The sequence below is a fragment of the Mesocricetus auratus genome, unplaced genomic scaffold, assembly GCF_017639785.1.
Source record: "Mesocricetus auratus isolate SY011 unplaced genomic scaffold, BCM_Maur_2.0 Super-Scaffold_6730, whole genome shotgun sequence".
NCBI classification, from domain to species: Eukaryota; Metazoa; Chordata; class Mammalia; order Rodentia; family Cricetidae; genus Mesocricetus; species Mesocricetus auratus.
In genome coordinates, this window is record NW_024429184.1 from 44,953,820 (window position 1) to 44,971,997 (window position 18,178).

The 18,178-nt window shown below is 39.8% G+C and overlaps 1 protein-coding gene across 3 annotated transcripts in view; it reads left to right on the forward strand.

Annotated features, from left to right (window-relative positions):
• Tmem64 (transmembrane protein 64) overlaps nucleotides 1–17,821 on the forward strand; it is a 42,381-nt gene extending 24,560 nt beyond the window's left edge. For 2 of the 3 annotated variants that reach the window (XM_013110974.2, XM_040741248.1), the window contains one exon: nucleotides 17,706–17,821. In XM_013110974.2, coding sequence (XP_012966428.1) covers nucleotides 17,706–17,752 — 47 coding nt within the window. In that variant the 3' untranslated portion in view covers nucleotides 17,753–17,821. Of the gene's footprint in view, nucleotides 1–9,524; nucleotides 9,564–17,705 lie in introns of all 3 variants that reach the window. The other variant, XM_040741245.1, reaches the window with a different exon arrangement.
• The last annotated feature ends 357 nt before the right edge of the window (nucleotides 17,822–18,178 follow it).

Below are 18,178 nucleotides of genomic sequence, written 5' to 3' on the forward strand. Positions count from 1 at the left end.
TTCCCTTTGGGGAGGAGTCGGTTAGCTGTTATACTGACAAAGCGACAGTTAGTAGATATCATAAGAGGTTAGGATGGATAAATTATAGCAGCATGTGTAACTCAAATGACCTGTGTATCAGGTAAAATGACGGAGACTTACCCACTGCCTACATGGTTGCACTAGGCTCCTGTGGCTTCATGGGAGCAGTGGTCAGCCTTTAGCTGTTGTACAGAATAGTATTTAATCTTCAGCTGCCACACAGAGCATTCTGTGTGCATTCTGCCACCAGACGCAGCTCTGAGAGATTTTCCAGTAGAGGAGGAACCTGGAGAAGTGACCTCACTTTGACCGGGTGGAATAGGGAGATCACCCTAAAATTGTCCCCTGAGTCCTGGTGGCAGGCAAGGCATGGAGCAGTTTTTCCAGTGGTTAGTGCTACCCAATTCAGGTGTACTCATTGTGCCCCATCTATTTTCTTTGGAGACCATAGGGTTCCTGTCTATCTATTATGGGAAGCTTTTTTATTGAACATTTAAAATTCATATTCAGCAGATCTCTGAAGAGTTGAAGGTTCACTTGTCTATTAAGTATACCTGATTTAGTTAGTTGCTTTAGGCTAAATAAAGGCTAAATAATGCTTGTCATTAAATGAATTATGTAACAGTTTATAAATTGGTAGCTTTTATAAGATTAGGATTTTACAGCTTTATCCCTGCTAAGTTTGAATCTTTAAATTTGAGTTGAAGATTTAAATGAAGTACCCTTCACATTAAAAAAACAAAACAACAATAATGACAAAAAAAAACCTCACCACCACAACAACAAACTTTAAACCATAAATGCTATAAACTTTAAACTGTGAATGCAGTCCATAGAGAGACTGGGAACTTTCCTGATCTTTTCTATAGTATACAATTACAGAATATAACAGTTTCTTGAATGACTCATTTTATCCAAATAGCTTAAGCTTAACCATGTGAGCAAAGACAGAGGCTGGACAAATATTATTGTGAACCCGAGTAGGTCTTAGGGATTTATAAACCTTAGTTGTCAAACGTATCTTGTTACTTATCTCAATTTTTTAGAGTCAGCAAAGACAAAAGTAGTTAGATGCACATTTCTAAGTTAGTCATGTTAACCTGAGTATGCCTTTATAAACTTATTAATTTATTATCATATAAAAATCCATCCTTATCCAAGATATTTGGGAAACCTGCTGTTGCTCCCTTAGTCTAAAAGTAGATCCAGTGATGAACAGAGGACTTGGTAGGATTGAGATGTTTTGAGATGCTATTCTAGGTGTTTTATACCATGTGGTCATCTTAATCATGATGCTGGTGAAATCATGTGGCATGTGCCTTGTAACCTCAGTAAAGATGGCTGCCAGTCAAGTGGCTGTTACTTAAAATATTTTTTTGGTAAACCTATTATTTTTTGGGAGATCTACATTTTTTAAATGATCCAAGTTACATATACAGGTTATTGTAAGCATGAGTTGAATCACTTATATAGTAAATTGTAGCAAGTTAAGATTACCCATGTATAGATTTTTAATTATAAGCTTTAAGTCAAAATTTTTAGAGATTTTTACAGATTTTTAACCATACCCAGTGAACTTCCAAACCATGAGATAAACTTCACAGCATAGTCTTAAGTGATTGAGAGCAAAGCGCAGAGAAATTGTAAATAGAGGATTTTTAAGAGTGGGAAGTAGAGCAATTGTAGAGCAGAAATTTAGCTGCAAGCGATTTGGGGTGGCAGAAGTTGTTACCATATGAGAGAATTTGAAAATCAAGTGTATCTTTGCGCATTGACTTGTACTGAGGACAAGTTGAGTGTAACTCAGGAGGAGAGAGAAGGTTGAAAAATGAAAGTCTGCAGGAGGAAATTTCTATAAACTTCCAGAGGAGCTAAGAGATTTGGTAGTAGCCCAGATGAGCTCTTTGAGAGACTGCAGGATGGACTCTGCCCATGGGAGGAGAGGCCTGGAAGGGCTTAAGGGAGAGAGAGACCCAGCGGGCAGCTCCTAGGGGGGAGTGTACACTTCAGGAGAGACTGCAGTTCCTGGGGGAAGGGGGGAGAAAGTAGCTGGGGTAGATGAAGTGCTATGATGAGAACATTCATCCGGGGCATCCCCAAAGGGAACAGAATACTTGTCAGAGAGAGAAGTGTTCGGAATCACAGAGGCATCCCTTCCCATGTGACCAGGATCCAAGTTGCCTGATAGGAGATTCCTGACACACCAGCGTAGCTTTTGTAGCAATTAGCAGAAAAAGCAGGCGGCTCTGGATGACACTTACCCAGTAGACAGAGATGAGAGAGCTGGGTAGAGGAGAGATCTTAAGTGTCTTTAATAGAGACAACCAGACAGTTGTATAACAGGCCAGAGCCCAGAGATGTGAGATGAGTACTCAGGATGGTGACTTGGGGTTATGTAGAAATCTCTCAGAGCCAGAGAGATGCTTATGGCATAGATAAGAAGAGGACTGGTTAGACCACATGGAGGAGAATGTAGCTGAGAACTATAGAATTTGGGTCAAATTTGATGGATGGCAGGAACCAGCAGAAGCAAATGATGCATAAGTACCTCAAGTGAGTCAGATCAGAAACTTGGTTCACAGCATCAGAGTTCCTTGGGTAGAAACTCATTTATGTCACTCCCGGGTTTTTGTGCAAGATGAGTGAAAAAAAAAAGAAATGAAGGAAGGAAGGAAAGAAAGAAAGAAAGAAAGAAAGAAAGAAAGAAAAAGAAAGAGGAGAACATGACTGCTCCTAGGTATGGTAGAAAAGAAGATTTATTGTAAATATGAGGGGGAGAGGGGAGTGATGTAGGGGTATCCGGAGACAGAGACATCTGGGAGAGTTCAGAGTGAACATGACCCTGGGCCAGACCGTGTGAGGAAACATGGGAGGGTAGAGGGGAGAACCAGGAGAGTAAAGGGTAGACAAGAGGGCCAGGTAACCAAAATGTCTGGACTATATAGGGAAGATAGCTGGAAGAAGGTAGGCAGCCCCTGGGTTGGAGAAGTTTAGGGTAAAGAGCAGAGTATGCCAGCCATATGCCATAAAAGGTAGGGACCTAGGGATGTTGGGAGAACCTGGTCCACTTTGATATGTTAAATAGGTGCCTCAGTTAGCCGTTTGTCCCAGGTTTGAGACATAAGAATAAATAGTTGAAATTATACTGAAAAGTTTTGAAAATAATTAAAAACAAACAGTAAAGGACTTCCTGCACCAGAATAGACAGAGGGAGGAAAAGGGTGCCAATGCCGAGGTGCCTGCACACCCAACAGAATGGCACTGAGAACTCAAACCATTGTTTAGAAGAGTTGACTAACATTAAACATGCTTCTACTAGAACAAAAGGGCCTGGGTAGACTTTAGGTTGTGTTTTGTCTGTCCTTTAAGTCTGGGATCAAACTTGAGGTCAGGAGTGTGCTAGGCAAGTGTCCACAGCTGAACTCTACCCCAACCCCCAAATTTGCATTTCTAATTTGAACATCCAACCCTGAATTCCACTTCCCTAAAGCCCTTGTGTTTTGGGGTTTTTTGTCCAGTTTTTCTATATGTATTCTTTAATGTTCAATTATTTTTATTGTGTTTTATATTTTAAACTTTAAAAATTAAAAAAATTGGAATATTTTATTTTAAAATACTGTAATGACCTTCTTAGGCCAATGGAGCACTTTTGATCTTCATCTAAATAGTTGCTTTATCTATCTTACAAATGTTGTGCATAGTGCAGCAGCATAAAATATTTTAGTGCTTTGTGTAAAAGCCGTTGAAGGTTTTTCTTTCTTGCATTAAAATGTGATCATGCATTTGTTTCCGTGACACACTATATAAACTATTATTATTTTCACTTCAATATATTTTGAGGATGGATGGACTTTAAACGTTATGCCATCTCCTTGTCAAGCTGTCAAGTTGATACAATATCTGATACGATTTTACTCAGAAACCAAGTTGTAAAGAATTTGTAGACTGCATCTAAAACCTTTGTGTGTTCTCACTCTTGGAGGGAGAGTGCACACTGCACATGTGTGCCTCTCAGTGGAGACCAGAAGATGAGGTCAGATGTGTTTTGTTTTTTTGTTTGTTTGTTTGGTTTTAGACAAGGCACTTCGTTATCTCTTTAGGCCTCACCTAGTCTGGGCTAGCTGGCTATTGAGCGCCAAGGTCTTGTTTTGTTTCCATCTCCCCCGGCGCTGGTATTGCAAGTGTCTGCTGTCACTTCCATCTTTATTTAGGTAGAATTTGGGAGATTCAACTCTGTTCCTCATGCTTGCAAATTAAACACTTTACAACTTGAATTGTTACCTAACCCTAAACATCTTTTTAATTTTAGTTGTTTGCAAGAATATGCTGTTGTATATTATGTTTTATATGAAATTTTAATTACTTTATTAACATGTTTGCATGTATTTTTAAAAGCTTGTTTTATGTGTGTGTGTGTGTGTGTGTGTGTGTGTGTATGATGTGTGCACCTGTGATGGCTTCAGGGAACAGTTTACAGGAGTCAGTTCAGTCCTTTATATAATGGAGGCAGAATCTGTTTTTGTTTCTGCTTTGTTGTAGACTCCTGGTTAGCTGGCTCAGGAGCGTCTGAGCAATTCTGTCTACACCTCCTAGTTCGTTGTAGGAGTGCAGGGGTTATAGATTGGGCTGCTGCAGCTGGCTTTTTTCATGGGTTCAGTGGATTGAACTCAGGTTACAACCTTAATCGTGCTTTTACTGGCTGAGCCCTATTTGCATGTGTTTCTACAGTTTTACTTTGTAATGTAAGAAATTGTTACCTCCCTGTTTTTTATTTGTTGCTAAAAATATGATATATATTATATTCATATTACTATGTATACTTTAATAAAGTGTGAAAGTAAATGCCCTTTTGACATTTTTAGTTAATTAAGCTAATTCATAAGTATTCACAGTGTTAAAATTACTAATTTGTCACAACAAAATTTTATACTTGCTAAGGATCTTGGAGGGGTTATGCTGTTTTGTACTTTTATTTTTTCATTTTTTTATATGTGTGTGTGCATGTGTGCATGTTTGTGTGTCACAGGTGTGAAGGGTTTACATGGAAATGTGTGCGCATACACGTAAAGACTTGGGTAGATGTCGAATATCTGGGCTTTCACTGTATTCACTGAGTCCCAGTCTCCCAGTCACACCCAGAGCTCATCAGTCTGGCTAGCCACTTTGCTCTGGGGCCTCCCCTGTCTCTGCCTTCTGAGACTGAAATTACAGGTGAGCCTGTGGTTCACATTTAGGCAGCTTGTGCTTCCACCACTGACCAGCCCTGTTTAGGAGGTGGAAAATAGTCTCAGGATCTTGGGCAATGCTCTGTGTTCTTCCATTCCTCATCATTAGTTAAATGAGAGGCATTTCCCCCATTGGTTTGTTTTATCCTGTCTAGTAATTATTAGTCTTCCTGTGTTTCTATGAATATTTGTAATTACTACTTTCCACCAGTAATTATATAGATTCTAGTTGCAGAGTTTTTAATTCACCTTCCAGCTTCACAACACTTAACATAAACACTTAGCTGCTTCTGTCTGGAAGCTCTTTTTCATGTGCTTAATTGTTTTGAAAATTTCATGCAGTATATTTTGATCATATTCTTTTCCCTCTCCCAACTCTTCTCAGATACTCTCTCACCCTTGATCCTATTGGTAGAATTTTTCTTGACAAGCCTAGAAATTTTTACAAGCATATATACTTCAGTACTAAATATTACCTATATAAAATGCTTTTGTTTACCTACTTAACAGCTACATAGACTATAGAGATCATAAGCTACAGACTCTTAATGCAAATTTTAATTCTAGGATCCTTGTAAATTTGCTGTGGTTGTAATAAGTGATGCAGAGAGACAGAATGTTCCTCTGCAGGAGAATCTCACTGTTCTTCTGGACTATATCCCAGCCAGGATGCTGACCTTGATACAGTAGAAATACAGAACATTTGTATAATAACAAGAAAAGACCTCCTAGGATTCTCTGTGACAGCTGTGTCCACTCCTGTCCCCAACCTCTCCTATATCCATGGCAGTTAGGAACTCACTTTTTAACCCTGTAACTTCTTACTTTGAGAATATTATATTAATGCCATGACACAGTATGCAATCTTGGGGGATTACTGAGTAAATGTAGCTCTTTTGATACTCACTTAAATTATTATTTGTATTGATAGTTTCTTACATTTTTTTCCCTAAAAGTCTATATAGTTTTACATTTTCCACTTAATTCTATGATCCATCCTCAACATTTGATAATATTTGCAAAACTTTTTTGATCTGCTGTTGTGGTGTGTGTGTGTTTGAGACATGTCTCATTGCATAACTCTTGCTGGCCTATAACTTAATATATAGACTAAGCTGGTCTCAACCAGATATACCTGATATACCTGCCTCTGCATCCCAAGTGTTGGGATTAAAGGTCTGCACCATCATGCACAACATGTTTCGATCTTTACTTTTGCTTATTTTCTCTAACAGGATAAATTCCCATCTGTTTTTTCTTTAATATCTCTAAAACATCTTCTGTTATAATTTCATTAGTAATTATGCTTCTATGAATTCTCTATTTAGCACTTGTGTTATTCTTAGATTTGTATCTCACTCTTCTTTCCCTGCCTCATATTTTGCTTCTAGGAGAGCACTGAACATATATATGTTATATAATCATGTGCTAAATATTGCAGTCGGCAAATATCTTTCCTGCCTCTCTACATATCCGGCATTTTCTTAATTAGTATTTTCCTTCAGTTTTTGTTTGTTTGTTGTTTATATGCCAGTGTTAAGTCCAACCTGGCTACCATTATTGGATATTTATTGCAGCAATGACATGAGTTGTCTCAAAACTCTGTGTCTCTGAAATGATTTGAAGTGGAGCTCAGTATGTGTCCTCGGTGAAGGCAGACACCTGCTCAAGGAGGAGGACAACACTGGTGGGGTCCAAATGAGATCACACAATTGTTTTTATGCAAGTGGACTGAAATACAATGAGAATCAAGGAAGGGCTGTTTCTCACTGTGGAAGACAGGAATTAAAAAACAAGGAAAGCGGGAAGCTTAGAATGAACCATTTGGTGCTGGTTTACAATTTTACTATCATTAGTTTCTAAAGATAGACAGCAGATATAAGATAGATGATAGATGGATAGATAGATAGATATGTAGATATATAGATAAAGAGAGATGATAGGTAGATAATAGATAAAATAGACTTTGTTTAGGCTCTGTTCATTGAGAGGGCCTGGGAACAAAGATACCACAATAGCAATAATGTCACAAAGTATCCAGGTGCTGGCTTTAATATGCCATTCAACTAAAAGAAATTGGTGGTAACCCTAGGGATGGGACAAGGAAAGAACAAGTGAAGTCTGGACGCCTTTCGTACTGGCAGTAAATAAGTGTTAAAGAATGCTAATGACGTCTCAGAAAGACACAGGAGCTGGTTTCTCATCTGGGAAAATTTGATGTGCAAAATGATCATCACAGCTCACTTTTCTGCTGCCACCAAACAAACAATGGAGAAACTGAGCTCGTACCACCGCCCATCAAGGGAACAATACCTGAAATTAGTGCACGGTGGCTGTGAATGTGGTAACAGAATATGTTGTGAAGGCCAAAGATGCTTGACATATCAGGCTGTTCCGCGAGTTCTTAGGTCATGCCTTTCCCTTGATTCTCCAGCCAATCCCTGAGCATGCTGAGGGAATGGGGTTGGGACTACCCATTCCTACCTCATTTATCAGGCAGCTCTGCTTGGAGATGCCCCATCAGCCAGTCTGAAGCTTTCTCAGAATTGTGCTGCAGTTGGTTTTTCCTCCTTTTCATAGGCCATGTGACTCTCTCACTGCTTACTCCTTCCTGCTTCTTCCTCCCCATCCTTTACAGATGTAGGCATCACTGTCACTGTCTTTAATCTGCCTTGCATTCTACTTCCTGAAGACTTGAACTGATACAACCATTTGATGCAGGCAATGAGGAGGGGGAGCATCACTTTGTGGATCTTTTTACTGAAAAGCACATAATATGAATATTTTCAAGATTCAAATTCAATATTTTCAATATTTCAAATACAAAGACAAACTGAGACAGTGATAGAAAATAAAAAGCAAGTATTCCTAAGAGTACCAAGCTTGAACTTAAGAGAAAAATAGAAACCGTTGCATCTTGAAGGATCCTAAAAGGACATGACAATGGAATGACATGATACCTAAATATAATATATGGCCCTAATAGACTCTTTAATAATGAAAGACGCTATGAAGATGACTGGAAAACAGGCTCTTTGTGTTAAATAACAACAATGTGCTAGTGTTTATGGATGAAGGTAGAAGAAAGACGGAAGGATTCGGGATCAAAGACGGGATTATCATGCTTGAAATGGCTCAGAAACCACCCTTCCCTCACTGTTATTGCAACCTCATTGTCAATTTGATAATCTTGTCTAAAGTCAGTCTGGTTGACTGTGGAGAATGGACGGATTGCCAGGAGGCAAGAAGAAATGACAACCAGTTGAAAGGCTGTTTGCGGTGTCTAGACAAGAGAGCAAAGGCCAGCAGTTAGAGTAAGCAACAGAAATTCCAAAGTACATAGACCCCAGTGAAATAATTGACAGAAGTCTTTAGCAAACTGGACATAGCATTATGTGAAAGGTTAATTGAAGATCATATTTGCTTTTGTTCCTGGCTTGAACAGCTGAATGGGTGTTCACAGTTTAGCAAGGGAGATGGGAATGAATTTGGGAGAACAGCGAGCAGTGGTTTGGACATTAGAATGAAGAAGACCATTAGACACCCAAGCAGAAATATTAGCAGGCATCTAGTAATAAGGGTCTGGAGTTAGAATGAGAATCTTAGGAGTCTGAAGTTCTGAGCCAAAGCCCTCTGAGCCGTTGTGATAGATGACATTGCCGGAGAGAAAGCCTGCACATCAATTCTTGCCATCTTCAACTATTATATGTCAGTTGGAAGTGGGAAAACAGAGGCTCTGATGGAACAATTTTAAAGAATTTTCAACACCCTGGGCTTCTAAAGTACTAGAAAAGCAGGACTGCATAGTGAAGGGGAAATGGCTAGTGCTGGGTTTGTCAACTTCTCCAAGGAGTGCTGTGGGGGACGACCATTCCTATCTCCATTCCTGAGTTATTCTGTTGTAAAGGCAGCTGAAACAGCAAAGAAGCTCTAAGCAGCTTTTCAATATGCACATAAATAGGCTCAGCCCTTAAAGGAGCTTTGGGAATTAACTGTCTCAGGAGGCTCATTAGGGGCTTCCTAGAGTTACAAACAGGTAGCCATTTGCTTTATTACCTACATAAAAGGGAAACCATAGGCTCTACACTCACCCTCCCAACCATCCATGTGATCATGAGAAGAGCTGTGAGAATTTTCTTGAGGGTACTTAATTTTCTTGAGGCCGCTTAAGTTTTCTTTCACAAAAGTCTTATTTCTAAAATTGTAAGTGATGTGTGTCTTAAAAAATACAAAACAGGTGCATTGTTTTTAAATATTTTCTGCTTGCTAATTATGCAGGTTAAAAGCGATGGACCATTGACAGTGCCACATTAACAGGTGGGTAGGGAAAAAAGTGGCAGGTGTGGAGGCAACACTTCCCAGGGCCCTAGCACTTTCTGAGCCTGGTATCATGTCAGCAGGAGGGTAACAGTAACAGGAAGCTGTCACTGACATTCCCAGTGACAAAGGGTCTGCTTCACTGCTCTCTGTGACTTGTCCTTTGTATAAGACCTACCCAAGATTGTCCAGAGACTTCCAGGGAGTATTGACATCAGAAGGCTTGAGGACTTTCAGAGGGTCTGTCTGTTCAGCAGAATGTGCTCTGCCTTAGCTTGGTTATTAACTCAGGGCCAGAGGCTTCACTAAGCTGACCTGACCCAGGCAGTTCCCTAGGTCTGTGTTCTATAACCTGTGAGCAAGCAGAGAGCTCTTATCCCCCAGACTCCAGATCATTAATAGTGAAATCAGTGTTAACAGTGTGCTCAAGTATATGAATGGCATGTGTAGTTACAATCACACAGAACAACAACAACAACAACAACAAAAAACCCTGGGGGAAACTTTTGCTTGCCAGTAGCCTGGGCGCAGCTGCTTTTCTTAGCTTTCATGGCGGAAACTGGGGACCTCAGCTAGTGCTCAACAGAGACATATATGTGGAAGTTAAGACATGTTCATGGTATCTTAAGAGACACCCAATGACACTCAGCATTTTCACACCGAACCTTGCTCTCTCTCAAGCATTTGTCTTACTTTCTTGACTTGCTCATCATTGTATGAGTGGAACATTAGAAATATTGATTAACTATTGAAGTAAAGTGAATATTGCCTTCCATAAGCAGAGTATGATTTAATAAACATTCAAAAATGTTGATGTTAAATCACATTCACTTTTTATATTTTATGGAAACGACAGGAGTTGTCAATTAATGCTTACAACTCTGCCACACAAGGGTCTTGCTTTTTCTGCATTACTATAAGCAAACCCCTATCATTTCTTTTTGAGTGTGTTAGAAACTAGTATTTTTAATGAACTCAACAAGGGATCTTTTATAAGTCAGTATAATGACTACCCTCATTAGGGTTTAGAAATGTACTTTAAATTTCAAAATCTAGTTTTATTTCATGTGTATGAGTGTTTTGTGTATATGTGCGTAAGTGTACCGACTGCATGCCTGATGTCTTCAGAGGCCAGAGAGGGTGCTGGATCCTCTAGAACTGGAGTTACAAAGGGTCATGAGTTGCTATGTGGGTATTGAGAACCAAACCACAGCTCTCTGCAAGAGCATCCCTTTCCACCTGCTATATCATTCAACTAGTGAAAATTAATCTTTGAAAGGAGCTGTAGCTCCGTGGCTAAAGCCTTGCTATACAAGCAAGATGGCTGGAGTTCAGACCCACCTGCATAGATGCTGGGTGGACATGGAGGCCTGTGTGTAATCCAGCTGTGGAAGGCAGAGTTGGAATCTCTAGAGCAAGCTTGCCAACAAGACTAGCCACATCATCAAGCTTTGGGACTGAGATACCCTACCTCAGAGGGTAATATGGAAGAATAATAGGAGATTCTATACATCAACTTCAGATCAATTTCAGGCATCTACACACGCACATGTGCACATGCACACGTACCCACACACATGAAAATGCATATACATATGCATGCACATGACACATCATACGCATGAAAAGAAAAAGATGTGCTTGTATTTTTCAGTAGTTTAAATGCTTATTTTCAAAAATTTACTTTCATGCCAAACATTTTTATAGTTCACAAACAAGTGGTTTATGTCAGACATATGGACAGATTTTTTCAAATGAGGAGAAACATTACTTGCCATAAAATAATACCCCACCAAACAGGATTTTAAAACTTTGAGCACTCTTAATGGGACTGGAAACACATTATTTTAATGAATTTCAGACAACCAGACATTTGCTTCAATGATTTCTGAACTTGTATAAATAACATACATAATTGATGAAGAATATATTAGTGATTTCTTTTTTCTTTCCTTTTGTGATTTAACCCTGGGTTTCATACCAGTGAGGCAAACACTAAGTTCTCAATAATTTATACATTGTTTGTTGATTCTAGTATTAAAAATAAGTATTTCACTTACTAGTTTTGCCCTCTGCTAAAATAATTCAGATAAAAAGAAAACTTGTTTAAAATTAGATTTCAGTCCTTTCAGTTTGATTTCTGCATATTTAAAGTACCCCTTTTTAATTTTTAACATTTTGCATGTATATACCACTTAAAAAACAGGGAAGGGTGGAAATTATGTGATGGAGTAAACATCACTCAGTTAAAATGTACACCTGCAATTTACTAAACTTAGTCACCACTGTATGAGATTAAGATGACAACAGTATATTAATGTCCCCAGATGAAGCTGTGCCAAGATGAGCTGACTATTGTCTCATACCTGTAGAATAAATCACTACAGTGTTTATACATCAGTCAAAGCAGATTTGAATAAATCCTATTAAACGTTTGATATCTCCTTCTTCGAGTCCATGAATTTATTTCTACCTATCACTATAAATAATGACAGCGACAGAGCAGGAGAGGTGGGGAAATGAAAGGATGAAAAAGCCTAAAAACATTTTGTTAAAGAAGTCATAATTGTACCTTGAATAAAAAATTAGAAAAGAAATGTTGGCTGTAAATATTTAAAAAATATTTTTGCTTAAGTACCTTTTTACATTAATGTTGAAAATTTGTCATTTGAATCCATTTGTGTATTTCTTGAGTTCTGTATTATCCTAGAGTAAAATTACAATGAAATCCCCTTTGTGTAAAACTCCTTTTGAAAATATTGTAAACTCAAATCACAGTAGAATTTGTCCATCGACTATGTTTCAGTTTTATTTAGTAGGAAGTAATTTTCTAACTGAATATACAGGTTAACTAAATAATGTTAATCATATCATAAGCACCTAGACAATTAAGCTCCCATGAATTAAATATTAACATTAATATTAAACATTCTGTTTAATTTGTAAGTAAAATTCCTTCTTAGCCTAATTAAATTCATATTAAGATATACCAATTTTTCATATTTCGTTATTAGTTTTTTGATGATGGAAAATGCTGGTATGACAAAAATTATATTTAAATGACAGTTTGAATATAGAAAATGAAGTCATTTCTGGAATAGACATCTGTGGTGTAAATTGTGTAAGCTCGACTCTGTCTATCCATTGAAATTTTGTTTTATTTCTAGAATTATTTTTGGGAAAAATGTGAGTGTGGCTGTGAAGCTGCTTTTAGCAGCAGAGCACGGGTATTTCCATAGTAACAGTGTAGAGTTTTCTCTAGTGACAGCTGCCCCCTCATCTCCAGGGAGAAGGAATTCCTCCCTCCACTGCAGCTGATCTGCCTTATTCAAGACAGTCTGACTTAGACAATGCTGGGGTTTGAATACAGTGTACAGTCTAACGTGTTTGAGCTCCCACTGTCGTTCAGGCAGAACTGCAAGCACTCTACAGAAGGGTAAACATCATGACTAGGAAGTGCTTTGGAAGACAGTTCTAGGCTGAGTTTAGCCTATGCTTTCTTGCTCTCAGGCTAGGGAAGGTGCTGCAAACACATCTCCAAGTGCATCCTCTCAGCCTGCCCTTCTGGAAGAACCTGGATCCCAGTACCGTAGGCCTGGGAGGAGCATCACAAATTTAAATAGTGCATAGGTGCCTGTGCCACAATGTGGAAGGGTCCAGCCAGTGACCACCCTAGAAGGAAGAAAACATGTAGAAATCCATGAAATACGGTTTCTAATCTGTCACTGACATTAAGTGTCCAGATTCAGCAATCCTTTAATAAGAGATGTTTCATTTTTATAGCATTTGTTGTTTTGCCTCTTGTGCAAGTATTTTACATATGAAAATTACATATGTACATTGCATATGGCTCAAGGGCTAAGAGAAATAATTTCTACCATTACTTTCTTGTTATGCTGCATGTTGCTTCTTCTTAATCAGGATGTTTATCTTTCATACACACACACACATGCACACATGACTCATCTAGATTTCAACTAGAGTTCTTATATCATTAAAACTGGGATTATATATGTATGTATACATTACTATTTCTGTGACCAAATGCTTCTCAGTTAACCAGAACTGGAAAGTGTTTAGGTTTGTGAGGGTCCATGAGCAAATGTTCAATAAAGAAGTAGTACTGGCAAGCATGATGAAAAGAATCATATATGAAACAATGGAATCCTGAAATTTGCAGGCAAATGGATGACACTAGAAGAAACCATCCTGAGTGAGGCAACCCAGTCACAAAAAGAGAAACATGGCATGCACTCTCTCATATAGGGATTTTAGACATAGATCTGGGGAGTGCCAGCCTACAATCGCATGGCCAGAGAGTCTGGGAAACAGAACCTTCATTCAGTGGCTGATGGAAGAAGAGGCAGACTCCCACGGCTAAGCACTGAGCTGAACTCAAGAAATCCAGTGACAGAGAGGGAGGACTGATGACCAAAGGTGTTAAGGCTGGTTTAACCCCCAGAAACAGCTGACCTGACAAGGGTTAGCTCTTGAATCCCAGACTGATGCCTGGGAATCCAGCATGGGACTGATCAAGACCCCCTGAATGTGGGTGTCAGTGAGGAGGCCTAGGTAATCTATTGAGCCTTGGGTAGTAGATCAGTAGGGTATACAAATGGACTTTGGACTCCCGTCCAACAATGAGAGATGAACTCTCACCCTGAACTCTTGGGGGAGGGTCTAGGCCCTGCCCTGGATAAAATGACAGACTATGGTCACCCCCATGGAGGGCCTAACCCTCCCTGGGGAAATGAGGGGATAGTGGGGGGGAGTTGGTGGGAGGGGGGTGGGAGGAGGGGAGGGAAATGGAGAGGGACCTGGAATTGACATGTGAAGCAACCTGGTTTCTAATTTAAATTTATATATATATAAATGAACTGGGTTAGGGACCTCACATTGATACCTGGGATGGAAGACAGAATGGTTTGCAATCCCTGTGCACCATAAGAATAGCCCAAGGGAACTCAACTGACATTCTCAAGTGGTTTAAGTAGATGTGTAGTGACGCACAAACATTTTCCTCTAGTGTTTTTTGTTGTGATAGAAAAATGATTTATTTGCAATGCCAAAACTGATCTCATCTGGAAGCACGATTTGTGCGTCTTCAGATTTTGACTTCATTAGAAGCTTCCTAATAAAGAGGAGACCATGTTGTAGATGAGGAGGAGGCAATAAATAAGTAAATAAATTTAAAAATTTGCTGTTATAGATTTACTTCATCAATCAGAGTGCTATTCATTTAAACATGCCCAACCCAGCTTCTTCCCCTGGCAGTGGCCATCTCAACTCCTTTGACTGTTGGCCAATCGGCCTGCCACCCAGAATACTGGCCAAATAACTCTAGAAGGTGAAAAAAGGTTGTTGCTGAGGTTGTGAGCCTCGAGGCCTTGACAACCGTGAACTATTGCAAAGGAAAGAGCACCAGGAAGAGGAGTCCGAAGGGTGTGTTAGAGATGGGAAGACTAAGTTAATTGTTTACTGATTGTGGGAGGCAAGAGGCCAAATGGCTCACTGATGCTGTCCATCCCACCAACTGTCCCTCCTCGGGAACCCCCTTCACATCTTCCATCTGGACCGTTGTTCCCATAATGGTCTGTCGTGAGCACTTCACTTACAGAGTATGGCACTATTGTTCCAGTCCTCAGATCACTTGTTTCATAATACTCACTGAACAAATGAGAAGCGGAACATGAAGATGTTGTGGAGGAGTCTCCTGTCAGTAGTCAAGTCCTAATACCTTGGTGGGGACATTGCATTTCAAGAAAACTGTCAGTGGACACTAGCTTCCTGTGTGCCAGGCCTTCCCAGAACAGAGGCCAACATTCTTAAAGTCAGAAGTGCTGTCTGTGTCTTGGCTCTGATTTTCCAGGAACTGTAATCCTAGTCAAGCGTGTTTTCCCTTGGTGTCAAGAGAGTTGATCTTCATACTTCCCGAGTGACTTTGTCCCTGGTGGGCTCCCTACTTACCACAGGAGTAGATCACTGATGGAATTACTCTGGAGAACAGCCCACAGTTTCAGAAGCAGGGTATGACATGGGGCAAACCAAAACTACTAAGGAAGTGCAGTCTAAACACCATTTAACAAAATGCCATCAAATGCTTGAAGTGGCACAGCCATCAAGCCAACAGCAGGGGACAACAGGGAAAGTCAATAAATTTACTTCCCCCCTCTTTGTTTCTTCTTGTATTTTTTTTTATATATTTAGTGTGTGAATGTGTGTGAGCACAGGCATGTGTATGCCAAGGAATATGTGTGGAGGTCAGAGGTCAACTTCCAGGAGTCCATTGTTGAGGCCACACTCCACACTCTGCTGTCACATCTCCAAGGCAAGCCCCAGATGAGCTACCGGCCAGCCTGAAGTTGGAGTCTGTTGTTGGTTTGCTTCTTAGGAAAGCACAGACAATCAGGAAGCCTTTCTGAAACAAGTTTAAATTCTGTGATGCTCGCACTTCGGATGAAGACAGCATTTCCCCATCTGAGTCCAGCAGCCTTCCCTACTTAGCCTCCTTTCTGCTCTTCCAAAGTGCCAGGAATTTTGTGGGTCAGGAAGCAAACCAAACAGCTGGCAATGAGGCCCAAATGTTTCATGTTTGCTATGAAAACAAAATCAAGAGATTTAATTGATTATTCAGAAAAAAGCTTTATTTAAAGTAAACTTCTGTCTGATGTATAACAATTGCATAATGCCTCTTTGTGTCACACATCTGAGCTCAGAGAAAGGCTTCCCTAAAAGTTTCCTCAGTGTCACACCATGCTGTCAGGTCCTGGACAAAAGCAACAAGTGTGATCAGATATATCAAGTACCTCCCAGGAGAGCTTATGTGTGTGGTAAGGGATCATCTGCATAACACCTCTGGTTTTTCACTTTTTTTATTGCAGTGAACTTTGAACTCAAGTGTGGCTCTAGGGTCAGGTGGAGTGTCCCACATATGCCATTTAAAAATCTGGGATCAGACTCACCCCTTAGTTCACCTACCTCCTCTTTTCAATGCCCATGACCCAGATTGAGATAATTCACCCCAGCAAACAAATGCTGTCTTATATGGTGTTTCTTTAAGCGATCTTAGAGAAGCAGTTATGCTGTCTGAACGTTGACAGACTTTTCTGTAAAATACAAGGGCAAGGGAGGTGGTGAAAACCAACCGTGCGGTGGGTGGGTGGCCTGTCAGAAAGGCAGACAGCCTGGTATTGCGTTCAGCAAAGAAATGCGTGAGTGGATTCCTGTGCTGCTTCCCCGCCTTCTCCCGCCTCCAGAATGCTGCTGGCTTCTTTCCCCTCTTGGTTCTGCACCAGGAAACTGATCTTTCCCCGGATCCGACTGTCAGTTTCCAAGGCTAGACCAGACACGCCGACTGGCCTAAGCAAAAACTTCTTGCAGGAACCACTACCTCAAAATTCACATATGCTTTTTAAACCTCATTCTTTCTCATCCTTGACCCTTAGGATTCTGCCTCCTGCTGCAGAGCAGGATTGATAACTCTTTTTTTTTTTTTTTTGCTAACTTTGACTCTAAGAGAAATGACAATGACTCTTCAAAAAGACCTTGAAAGCAAACTGTAGTCAACAAGGAAGACAAATATTCTATAAGACGCAGAGCAAAAAAGAAAAATTTACAGTCTTCTATAACACAATGTGATGTTACATTTCTGCAGGCTTCAATTTCTTTTGAGTATTTATGGTAGTTTAGTCTACACTGACATTGCAGAACCGGACAAATCAGAAACCAAATATATTATATTTAAGAGTACTGATAATATTTAAATATTAAAAACATGCATTTTTAATTTGCCCAGGAATCCTAGACTATTTATGCTGTTCTTAAACATTCTGTAGAGAACCGAAAGTTGAATAATTGCCTGACACTTTCCAGTGACTGACTGAGCTAGTTCAAAACCCGTCAAACCTGAGCATCCATACTCTGCCTCCCACACGAGGTCTTCAGTGGTGGGTACAGGTGCAGTTATCAAATCTGGGATAGATGATAGCCTGGGATTCCTTTAAAGGGGTGTTCAGAGCACTTTAAGCAATGAGTATTTTTGTTGTACATTTTAACCTCTTAACCTTTTAACTTCGCTTTCACCAAAGCCATTGTAGTTAATTTTAAAATACTAACTTACCTGTTCTTCTGTGTTCCTTGCAGCGAGAAGCATAAGGCTTCGAGAAAGCCACAACACTGTACATGTTTGAAATTCCTTGTGAAGGACACAGCGGCATAACCTGTTGAATCCGTTCAGGAATAAATGGTGACTCTGTGAATCATGTGGCTGGAGTTTTTTTTTTTTATGATCTAAATAGTAAGGACATTTGGTTAACTCCATATGAAGATGTTCCTATATATTAAGAGGCAAAGAACTGGTTGTATAACTCAATGATGGAGCGCATATGTGAGGCCTGAAGTTAAATTCTCAGCACCATCCGCACAAAACAAACCCAGTGTTTATTTCTCCATATCAGAAATGAAATGACTCCTATGTAGACCTTGCCCATGAAAGACAGAGTCCACAGAGACCTCCTGCTAGAAGATCCCACGAATCTTAGTGGTCCCAAGGGTGAACATGCAATGCAGCTTCAAGGAGTTGCTGTTCTGTTAGAACTTTGACTTTAATAACCTTA